The following is an 11,891-nucleotide window of genomic DNA, read 5'->3' as shown; positions in this document are numbered from 1 at the left end:
CTCCTGACACAGGACCTGCATATCCAAATGCCTTCCTAAAACTTTTTGAATATCTAAGTTTGATATTTCAAACTTAACACAACAAAATCTCCCATCCCCCACTTGCTCTTCCTGAAGTCTCTCCAGTCCCATTAAGTGGCAACTTCAGCCTTCCAATAACCCAAGCCTACTGCTTGAGAATCACTCTTGAATCCTTTCTTTCTCCCACATACTGTATCCCATCCATCAGAAAATCCTATCAGTTCTTCCTTCAAAATATCAGCAGGAGTCCAGCCACTTCCTTCCACTTCCACTACTACTATCATCTCCTGCTTGATTGTAGCAATCTCTTGTAACAGTCACCATTCATGTTGGAAAGAGATGGCATCCCCCAATGGAGTAACTAAAGAAATTTTAATTAGGGACTGTTTACGAGGATACAGACAGGATTAAGGGAAATAAGCAAATAATGATCAAGTGCTTAGTGTCCAGCATGGCTTTGGGGGCCAACGGAATCATTATTACCCTTAGACATACCTGAAAGAACAAGAAGTGGGAGTAATTACCTGAAGACACACACAACAGGAACCGTACTCCAGTGGACAAACTCAGCCAGCCTTTGGCAACTACCATAAAGGAAGATGGAGAAAGGAAGACCATGAACTCACTCTCCTCCTGCTTTCTGATCTGCTGATCAGACATAACTGAACTCCAAGCTAGAAGACAAGGGAGTCCATTGATGTAGTCCATTAACTTCAGCCTCCTAGCCACCTGTGCTCCTCTGGGAAACAGAGTAGAACGGAAAACAATAAAGAGGGATCTTGGGGGGCAGGGAACAAATGTATTTGGCAAAATATCCTCATCTGCAAAACAGAAATAAGTATTACTGTTATCAAGTGAAATAATCAACATGAAGCATTTAGCACAATGTCTGGCACATGGTTTTGGGGAAAGAACAAATTTTATATGCTTGGCATTAATTTCCAAAGGTGGATTTTCATGGAGTGATGTTTCCCAAACTTCAGATTATGACCAATTAGTGGACTGCAAACTTAATGGATTTTCTGGATTTTTTTTTTTTAAATAGGAAAGGAGCATACATCTCAGGAAGCAAGTGCAAGTACTGTCTCAAAAACAGCAATTTCCATTAAGTTCAATTTAAATTCACATTAAATTCAATGTGTGTGTGTGTGCACATGCACATTCAAGTATGTATTTGTTTCCTAGAGTCACAAGCTAAAATATACTTCTTACTATTAATAAGAGTTATAGTCAAAAACTGTTTCAAAGTCACAATTCAAGACTACGTCTAGATACTCCCTCTAATCTCTCACTTATTACTCCCCCAAAAGTGACTTACTTGGTCGACAAATTTGAGAGGAGAAATTGAGTAGATGTGCTTGAGACTTTTCTCATTATCTGGTCATTCCAAGTCCCCTCTATTGTCTTCTCTTATTCTCTATGGTAGCCTAAATAATAACCCCCAAAGATACCAAGTCCTAAAACCTGGAACCTGTGAATATTACCTTATATGGCAAAATTTTTGCAGCTATGATTAACTTAAGGACCTTAAAATGGGGATATTATCCTGGATTTATACAGGTGGGCCCTACATGCAATTATATGTATCCTTTAAAAGGGAGGCTATGAAGATTCCACACACAGAGGAGAAAGGCAACAGGAAGACAGAGTAGAAAGGGATTTTAAGATACAGACCTTTCTTGAAGATTGAAGTTATGCAGTCACAAGTCACGGTATGCTAGCAGATACTGCAGGCTAAAAGAAACAAACAGTGATTACTCATTTATTTATCAGTTGATAGACTTTTTAAAAATTGCTTTGAAGGGTTCTTCCCATGCCTTTAGTGTGCTTGCACTCACGAGTGAAGTGTCATGAGAATTGGGAAGAACTTTGCACTCTGACTTCCCTCTGACTTTCTTTAGTAATAATAATAGCTACACACTGAGAGATAAGTATGTATAGAATACACAATATACATCTCTATCCGTACAAAAATTTGCCAAGATAGCCATCATACTCTTGTTTTACAAATGAGAAAATGAAGAGTCAGGAATAACTTGCCCAAATGCACATAAATAGTAAGTGACAAAGGTTGTGGATCTAGTTTGATTTGCATCCAAAAACAGCTATCTGCACTTCGAGTGTCTCCCTATGTTGTCCACCCCTGGTTTCCTAAGTCTAGGCTTGTGTTCCTCAAGCAAGCTACATATCATAGCTTGTATATACCAAAACCATATGTAACAGGAAGTTTTAAACATAGGAACTTTAAACTTTTTTCAGGTCAATTTGATCCCAAGGTCTTATATCCTACTTATCTTTTGTAGTTGTTGGGTTTAGAACTAGATTTTAAAAAGGCAAAAAAGGAAGATGTACACTTAACACTAGGATCTCAGTTTTGGATAGTTTGTTAACAATAAATTTCATTACAGCTCAGGGCTGCCTTGGAGATCCAAATACAGACTCTTTTTACAGAGGAGGAAAACAAAGCCAACAAATTCAACTATTTGTCTAATAACCAAAGAGCTCATCAAAGCAGAATTTTATTGCAATGTAAACAGACTTCTGATACTTTCTAAGTTCTAAGTGGAATTAATTCCAAATTTATTTTCATTATACAAACAACACACTGCAAAATTTTCATTATTGTCTTCATTGTTTTTCTCTTCTCCTTTTATGTGTAGATACGTGATACCCTGTAAGGCAAAACCAAACATTACTTTTTATTTTGAGAAAGGGAGTAACCTTAAATAGCATTTTTCAGTTGAGGTGATTCTGAGATCCCATGATCAGAATATTAACTGTCCTTAAGTCGTAATTCCATTCCACAAAACCAAACCCCAAACATTCACACAAGTTCCAGTCAAGTCACGTATTTAAATAAAATTATTTTAAATAAAAGAATGCCACAGAACAACCCCCGAAACAATATGGTTTGCTCCCTTAATTTTCTAGAACATCTTTTTGCTATACTGTATCGCTACATTTATTTGGCTTTATGGTGGAATTGTAACGGCAGGTATATGGATATTCATTACTCTTGACAATTACAAACAAAATAAATGCCAAGTGGAGGTGCTAAGACGTAAAGAAAGAAAAACGTTCAGAATGAAGCTACACAGTATTTGCTCATGCCCTTCTATACCAAAACCCTTCCCGTAGGAATTCCCAAATACTCTAGGCTCAGAAGCAAAAAACAAAACGGGGCCAGACTTGAAGGACAAAACGCCGAGAAGCCCCACCTTTGAACCCAATTAGGAGGTGACCCGCCTATCCACCAACCAATCCAAAGTCGCGTTCTCCACCCGCCCACTGCTTGAGCGACCTTTTCCTTCCCGTCCGCAGGCCCACTTTTACGACAGTTTTCCGACTTAGTTTACGGCCGCCACTGCCGTATTTCCTGGGGCGCCCTTGCCTAGGTGGTTTGTAAGTGCTGGTGGTGGACGAATCGCTTTGTGATAGAGGCAGAAACTTGGTGGGCTGGGATGAACCGCGCTCCTGGTGGAGGCAGGGGAACCAAGCAGGTGCCATGGTGAGTTCGGCCTTCCGGCGTCTTGGGCGATTTCAGGCCCAGTTCTCAACCTCAGCTCAAGGCCTGAGAGGAGAGGAGCCGATGTCTGCCTAATGGGACTCTGAGCTGGGGGTGTAGCGCCTGGGGGAGTCACCCTCTCTAGGTCACAAAGCTGTTGGCTCACCGCTCTCGGGCCTTTGTGCCTGCCGTCCCTAGTGCTCGGAGATAAATGGAAACGCACTTGATTATACCTGCTGTTCCCCTCCATCTCCTCGCAGTCCTTTATCTACATTGCACTGTCTTCCCCCTTTTCTCTTGCTGACTGACACACTTCTCGATTCCTATACATATTTGGCCGAAGGCGCTATGAAAAGCTACATCCCTTTGTTAAGCTCACGTTTAATGTTGAATCAGAATTTACAGGAACCCTCTGTAAACAGTTCTTTCTCCAGCAGAAACTTTATTTCCATTCCTCTTGATTGAATTTAAATGTGACTTCACTTTCCCTGAGGTGAAGTAGAAGTTTTCAAGGGGCGGGAAATCATCCATTGTTGTAAAAGTAAATAAGCAAATCAACTTGCTTTTTTCCTCCCTGCAGTGAGAGCCCCCTACCTTTACGATGCATTGGATGGAAAATTTGCACGATCCTTGGGCAGAGTATTTTCATCCTCAAAGTTGTTTCTCCCGTTGAAATAAATTTTGTAGTGAGTTGAAATAGGAGAATGGGCATGATAGGATAGGGTGAGAATGAGAGAAATAAATACTTAGTCTCTGTTTCCCTTTACCAGGCCAGTACAGTGGTAGCAGTTGGACTGACCATTGCAGCTGCAGGATTTGCAGGTTTGTTCATGGTTTGGGGATGGAACTGAAGTAGGAGATGTTGTTCAGTTCAGTTGCTCAGTCCTGCAGGACTCTCTGCGACCCCGTGAATCGCAGCACGCCAGGCCTCCCTGTCCATCACCAACTCCCGGAGTCTACTCAAAACTCATGTCCATTGAGTGGGTGATGCCATCCAGCCATCTCATCCTCTGTCGTCCCCTTCTCCTCCTGCCCCCAGCCCCTCCCAGCATCAGGGTCTTTTCCAATGAGTCAGCTCTTCGCATGAGGTGGCCAAAGTATTGGAGTTTCAGCTTCAGCATCAGTCCTTCCAATGAACACCCAGGACTGATCTCCTTTAGGATGGACTGGTTGGATCTCCTTGCAGTCCAAGGGACTCTCAAGAGTCTTCTCCAACACCACTCAAAAGCATCAATTCTTTGGCGGTCAGCTTTCTTCACGGTCCAACTCTCACATCCATACATGACCACTGGAAAAACCATAGTCTTCACTAGACGGACCTTTGTTGGCAAAGTAATAAAAAGTCTGCTTTTTAATATGCTGTCTAGGTTGGTCATAACTTTCCTTCCAAGGAGTAAGCGTCTTTTAATTTCATGGCCGCAGTCACAATCTGCAGTGATTTTGGAGCCCAAAAAAATAAAGTCTGACACTGTTTCCCTATCTATTTCCTATGAAGTGATGGGACCAGATGCCATGATCTTAGTTTTTTGAATGTGGAGCTTTAAGCCAACTTTTTCACTCTCCTCTTTCACTTTCATCAACAGACGTTGAGGACTTTTTAATTATTTTGTTGCTTTTGTTTTTAGGTCGTTATGCTTTGCAAGCCATGAAGCATATGGAGCCTCAAGTAAAACAAGTTTTTCAAAGTCTACCGAAATCTGTAAGACTTATTTAGCACTTTTGCTAATTCTTTGCTGTGTATGAAGCCTAGAGCCAGACATTCATGGCGTTCTAAGTGATTGCTTTAGACCCCTTCTCTTGCTTCCCACGGGAAAGGTTTAGAAGTTCTGAGCTTTGTAATGGGGCTAAAGAATCAAATGTTATATATGATGGATTTGGGGAAGGGATGTTAACAGTTCTAGTATCATGAAAGGTAATGTCACTTTATTGTTCGTATGTGATTACCTTCAGCATCATCTGCTCTGAATCACACACACAGAAGGATCTAGGGATCTGAAGTGACCCATTGTTACTGTGTGGCTGTGGCAGTCCTTAACAGCTTACTTGGATAACACAGCAGTTAGTTGGGCTCTGGAGTATGACTGAATGTGATAATACCCTCTGTAGTCAAGATTCACAGTGAATATAATTTTGACATTCTGTAGAGAATTGCCTTTTATTCTTGTGATTGAGTTACATAGTGGGTAATGGTAGGCTTTACCAATATGATTTCTGACACATTGAGGTCAATGGACCTAATAGCCTGATTTTCTTAGTACTATCTTAAAGTCTTGTTTTAGTAGCTGCCTTGAACTTCAAAACATCCTTGAACAACTTGCTCACAAGATCTCCAGATCCTATAAAGCACTTGTTCTAAAACATTTAGTCATAGTCTGAGAACAAGTTTTTATTTGAACATGGCTAGCTTGGAATAATCTTCCCTTCACTCCCCGAAGAACTGGCTTTGAGGCATTGTTATTTTGTCCTGTTATCTTTGACAGTTTAGGTTGTCTGGCAGGGTGGGAGGTTGGAAATGGATGTTTAATGATCATTAAAATACCTGTTGCTACTTACAAGCTAAAATACCATAGGAATCACTCTTAAAAGTTTTTTGCTGGTTCTGTGAACATTTTTAGACATTTTTTAGCAACTTTCAGTTTGATAATCTTTTCCTACAAATTCATTTCCTCTTTCAGGCCTTCAGTGGTGGCTATTACAGAGGTGGGTTTGAACCCAAAATGACGAAACGGGAAGCAGCATTAATACTAGGTGTAAGGTAACATTTCTTACATTTTTAATATTTTTCTTTCAAATTTAGAGCTATAAGCAAATGTTTAAGAAAGACCTTCTCTCTTTTTTTAGGAGTTATTTTTTATTTTTGGCCACACTGTGTGGCATGCGGGATCTTAAGTTCCCCAACTAATGATCAAACCCATGCACCCTGCATTGGAAGCAGGAAGTCTTAAACACTGGACTGCCAGGGACTTCCATCTATTATATACATTTTTTTAAACCTTAACATTCCCTACAAAAATCCAAAGAGAAGGCCCACTGACACAGAAGTACTTTTTAACTCACTGGAGGTAGGTTTTTCAACAGATAATCATTACTCAATGTTGTTCTCTATAACTGAGTGACAAATTTTGTGGTGAAAATTCTTTCATTTCCAGATACATGCTTTCCAATAACGGGATTGTTGTAATAAATAGTTTCAAGTTCAACTCAATTTTTGAGAATACCTTATTTTTCTAAGGAGCTCTGTTAAGTTCTGTGATTCACAATAGTCATCTTCCTTGTGTTAGAGAAGAGGCTCCTAGGTAGCTTTTCATACTTAATCCAGTTTCACAATTTTCCACTTAACCTTTATAGTTTTTTAATATGACCCAGAACTAGTCTGAAGTAAACAATACCTTTTCCTTTTTTAAATTAGCCCTACTGCCAATAAAGCCAAAATAAGAGATGCTCATCGACGAATTATGCTTTTAAATCACCCAGACAAGGGTAAGTATCATTACAGTTGTTAACACATTTTGTTGGGGTGACTAATTGTTAATAATGGGATAATTTTATAGCTAAATCTTGGCTGTTGTAAGGAAAATGCTTCAATTTGTTTGTGAGCATTGTCTCCCAAGCTGGGTCTACTTGCTGTTTTGGTATCTTAAAAGAATAAATAGAGTGGGAAATTTACTTATAGACTAATAAACAGACCTAGTAACTACTGTCATTTGGAAGTAGTGATAAGCATTAACCATGTTTTGAGACCGGCAGTTGTGATGTGTCTTAAATACTGCTAATTACTTTTTGGGGTGGGGTGTGAGGGGTGTCTACATTCTTAAGGAAAATGTTGAATTTCAGTTAATCAAACTACCAAAAACTTTTCCCCCCCTATCCATTTAGTTTTTTTTTTTTGGTTGTTGTTGGTCTTGTTTATCTCACATATAGACTTTTTAAACTAGTGGTTATCTAGTTAGAGACTTATAGGATGTACTTATTAGTTTCCGATACACTTCTAAGCAGCCTAAGGCTCTGTTGAAAGATCAAATGGAATACCAAAATATAGACCACAAAATCCATGAATCAGTTTTTAAGTCCTTTTACTTTCATGTGAGAGGTCTCATTAAGAGAGTTTTGGCTTCAGTGGGGTGGTAAATATTTGGTATTTGACTGCATAACATCTTTCACAAAACTTAGCTGGTATTAACTACATTTTTGCCTGGAGAATCCCCAGGGACAGAGGGGCCTGGAGGGCTACAGTCCATGGGATCACAGAGTCAGACACGACTGAATGACTAAGCACACACCAGAGAACTTCTGATTCCTTAGGTCTAGGATGGAACCCATATATTTGCATCTTAACTAAGCTTACTGATTGCTTGCTGGTTTGGGGCCACACTTTTTTGAGACTCACTGAAATCACAGCTTTAGTTTAGTAGGAAAGCAGCTGTAGGTGATACATGAAGGGACTATTGATAACTGGCAAAGGAACTAGAGTGGGGTCTTCCAACAAAGCTCAGAAGCCTTTGACAATTTCATGATTTTATAATAACACAATATGATAAATCAGTGTTCATTTATGAAAAAGGTAACTTACACTATTTTCAAAGTCACATAAGAATTTTTTTAAATCTCATTTCTGTTTAAGCTTTTTCAAAAGGTGCCATTTTGTGTGTGTATAAATCTCCCTCATTGGAATACATCATTTCCCATTGATCAAATACATTTAACTGTTTTTAGTCATCCGGTTCCAGTGTCATAGCTATTTTTTTAAAAAACTAAAATTTCATTTCTGCTCATTTCATCTTAAACAGAGGAGTTCTTGAAACAAGGTAATAGCTTTTCACCAGGCAGAAATTGGAGAATCCAATGTTATAACTATTCCTTTCTTCTTTCTTTCTATAGGAGGATCTCCTTATATAGCAGCCAAAATCAATGAAGCTAAAGATTTACTAGAAGGTCAAGCTAAAAAATGAAGTAAATGTATGATGACTTTAAGTTCTTATTCACTTATGCATACCAGCTTTTTATAATAAAATGCCTCAAACCTACAAATTTTAGAAGTTATTTAGTACAAGCTAAATCAAAGCCTTGGTATAAATCTGTTTAAATTGGAGGATTTTAAATCAGATTATAGATTATTTGTAGGTTATTTTATGGCTAAATGCATACCATTTAAGTGTTGTTCACTACTCATTTGACAAATAATTTGGTACCTATTTCAAGACAACAGTCTCTGCCCTAAAGGAATCCCCAATCTAATGGGAGACTGATAATTAAAATGTGATAAATATGATGGTATTAGCACAGGTTGTTTTAGTAGGGACTCATCTCATTGGGAGGGACGGCTGTTCAAGGTACAGAGGACTCCCTAGTCACTTAGAACCCTGAATTTTAAAGTGAGTTTAGCCATAATGTTAACCTAAGAAATTGATGTATGTATTTACCTCTTTGTCAGTGATAAATCTGAATTGTTTCAGATTTCATACATTAAAAACTGTAATAGTATGATAAAGATTTGAGAGTACATGTTTTGTTTTTAATGAAGTATGTGCATTTTATTTAGGTAGCTCCTTAAAGACACTATTTATAATTGGTTATTTACATAATCAAGTTAAACATTTGTTAAAACACAGTAGGCCGAGCAGTACTTTGTAGATAGCAGGTGACTCATTTTAACAGCCTACTGGGAAATCACAGGTGATTTTGGAGGTATTAACTTGAAAATAAGAAATCTGCTAATAATTAGATTACTAGCCTTTTATTTCAATCTCCCGGACTAATCAAAAATTATTTATGAACAAGAGTTTAGTATCAACTAAAAACCAAATTTTTCAGACACATAGAAAATACGCCCAGAGGCAATCAAGCATTAACTTTAAAAAGGAAAAGTTCATATAGTAGGCATACTTGAGTGTTTAATGCAAAAATAGCATATATGTTTTAAGAGAAGTATTAAGACAATGGGATCCACTTTAAAAGAATACTAAGGAGCACAATAGAGCATTTTTCTTTCACAATGATCAGTTTTTCTTTTTCTCTAGGCTTACCTTTTAAGAATCTATTATTTCATTGAAAGCTATTAGACTTACCATTTTTCTTGGGTAAAAAAGTCATGAATTTGAGGGCTCTAGGTCATAATTGATACAAGTATGGATGATCTACAAGATAGCCTTCATTGTTCAGTGGTGTTTATTTTTTTTTACAAAATACTTGTGTATTAACATTTATTGACTATAATGTGCTAGCACTGTGCTAAGCATTTCCCCGGTATCTCCACAGTAGTTACTATTAAAGTACATTTTACAGGTTCAGTGAAGTTAAGAAACTTGGCCAAAGCAACATGCTGGGTCAAGAAAGCTGATATTTTGCAAACCCAAAGATCTACGCTGTTAACCTCTACACTGTGGTACCTTTCACAAATATGATAACCCAGGGATGTCTTCCTTGGTGGTACTGAGATACAAGTCTGGCACTTGTCATTACACTTACACCTTGAGGCTTTTTATCGGTTTCTCCTTTCAGATGTAGACACTTTTAAAAGGGAGGAAGGTTATGGTTGAAGATAGGACTAGGGAATAGGAGATACACGTTTCAAGTCAAAACTTCTGCTATCAATAGCCAGGCAACTTTGAGCAACGAATCTATATGCTAAGAGCTCTGCTTCCTTATCTGTTGGGGGGGGGGGGAGGGGAGGATGAAAAATTGTGATGATTTCTCATTATTTGGATGGGAAAATGAGAAACTATGCTGGGTTGCACAGCTACTGAAACTATAAGCCCAGAATATGTTCTCCAGTTTACTGTGTTCACTTATAATTTGGTTCTCTACGTATTAGTCCTTAAAAGATGCCTATTTACAGCCATCATATTTAGAACTAGCATACCAAAGGTTTAGTTTTCCTACTGACCCCCTTTGCTTTTGCCTTAACTGGGCCTCTAGGTTGTCGTCATTAAGATGAGTCCTAACTGCTTCATAAGCTTTATAAACCTGCTTTGCTGGTTATGAAAGTAGGCTATAATGGGCAGTCCTGAAGTTAAATCTATTCCAACCCATGAGAAATTCTCTTGCTTTCAAGTATTTCACAAATGATGGGAATACCTATGGAAGCATTTAATACAAGTCATGCAGACCAAAACCATTCAAGAAATAATTGAGAACCTGTAGGAAAATAGATGGAACACAAGTCCGTATCTATATATTGTGATAAGCTTGGTTTTATAGTTTTCTCTGCAGTTCTTAATTTCTTCTGCTCTAAATTACAAGAAGGATAAAAGGCAGCTAGATGTAACATGAGAAGTGGAAGAAACTGGATAACTACCATCTTGACCCAAGGGTAAAAACCTAAACATGTTGGCCTATTACACACTAAAGAGCTTTCTAATAGTCAGCACACTAGGAATTGTACGTCCTCTGCCTTAAAGACGGCCTTGTATCCGAAGCCGTTTAAATTAATCCAGACAGTGTCTTCATTTAAGAGATAATCAAACAAGTTTAAACAATTTAGGCTAAAATACTGAGTTTTACTGTTTCAATGAGAATTTATAAGGCATCTTTCTGTTGATAATGACCTGTTAACATTTTTGTACTTCAGAAGTGTGTCTTGCAGGCATATTTTACTCAGCATAAATGATTCCCCCAAACATGTTAATTCCAAAGAAAATTAAGCAATTGGCTCCAAAACGTCAAAGGACAGAACATGATAGAAGGAAAAAAAAAAAAAAAAAACAACTATACATCTGAGGTTAAAATTAAAATGCTAGAATATGTTTTTCGTTAAAGAGTCCTGGACTGAGAGAACCTTCAGTACCGGGAAACTTAAATAACTTTAAGCTCTGCTATTTGTTGTTGGCATTGTTGTTCAGTGCTGTGTATCTGCTTGGAGTCACCTGTTGCCTTAGCAACAGGATATAGGAAGAGCTTCTCTCCACTGTTAACCTATTATTCCCGACCCGATGACAAGGTCACATAGTCCAGTGTTAAGATATAATCTTGAACAAGTTAACACTTGCTGTGGCCTTAGTGGTATTTTAGTTAATGGAATTTCAAGTGAAGTCTTTACGTGACTTTCTTTACAGCCTGAAAACAGCAAGGTGAAAAATGAAGCTCAAAGAGGTTGCAGCACGAGCTCCAGACAACAATGAAGCATAAATTAGTTCATCTAGAAAAACTATGGGATAATTTTTAGAACGAAAATTGTCTCTAACCTAGAAAATGAGTAGCTACATTTGACAATCCAAGTAAAATAAGGTACAAAATACAAAAACATCCAGAAAATACCCCTGTAATTTCACTCTTCACCCCCCGGCAAAATACCACTCATTAAAACACAAACTTGAGAAACTGCTAACTAGTATACTTAATAGTGGAGCTTTGACATTAAGAATATTAG

At 38.0% G+C, this 11,891-nt stretch overlaps 1 protein-coding gene across 2 annotated transcripts; it reads left to right on the top strand.

The window, feature by feature from the left end:
• Window positions 1–3,373: 3,373 nt before the first annotated feature.
• DNAJC19 (DnaJ heat shock protein family (Hsp40) member C19) lies at window positions 3,374–8,554 on the top strand. 2 transcript variants are annotated; one of them, XM_061166647.1, is made up of 6 exons: window positions 3,374–3,529; window positions 4,297–4,348; window positions 5,152–5,225; window positions 6,202–6,281; window positions 6,936–7,006; window positions 8,405–8,554. In XM_061166647.1, the coding sequence occupies exons 1-6, from the start codon at window positions 3,527–3,529 to the stop codon at window positions 8,473–8,475; spliced, it is 351 nt and encodes a 116-aa protein (XP_061022630.1). In that variant the 5' UTR covers window positions 3,374–3,526; the 3' UTR covers window positions 8,476–8,554. The 2 variants fall into 2 exon arrangements, with proteins under 2 accessions (XP_061022630.1, XP_061022631.1); XM_061166648.1 differs by lacking the exon at window positions 4,297–4,348.
• Window positions 8,555–11,891: the final 3,337 nt, after the last annotated feature.

This window comes from Dama dama, chromosome 19, assembly GCF_033118175.1.
Source record: "Dama dama isolate Ldn47 chromosome 19, ASM3311817v1, whole genome shotgun sequence".
Lineage (NCBI taxonomy): Eukaryota > Metazoa > Chordata > Mammalia > Artiodactyla > Cervidae > Dama > Dama dama.
Note: the sequence above shows the minus strand (reverse complement) of the source record. Positions and strands in the feature narration are given on the sequence as shown.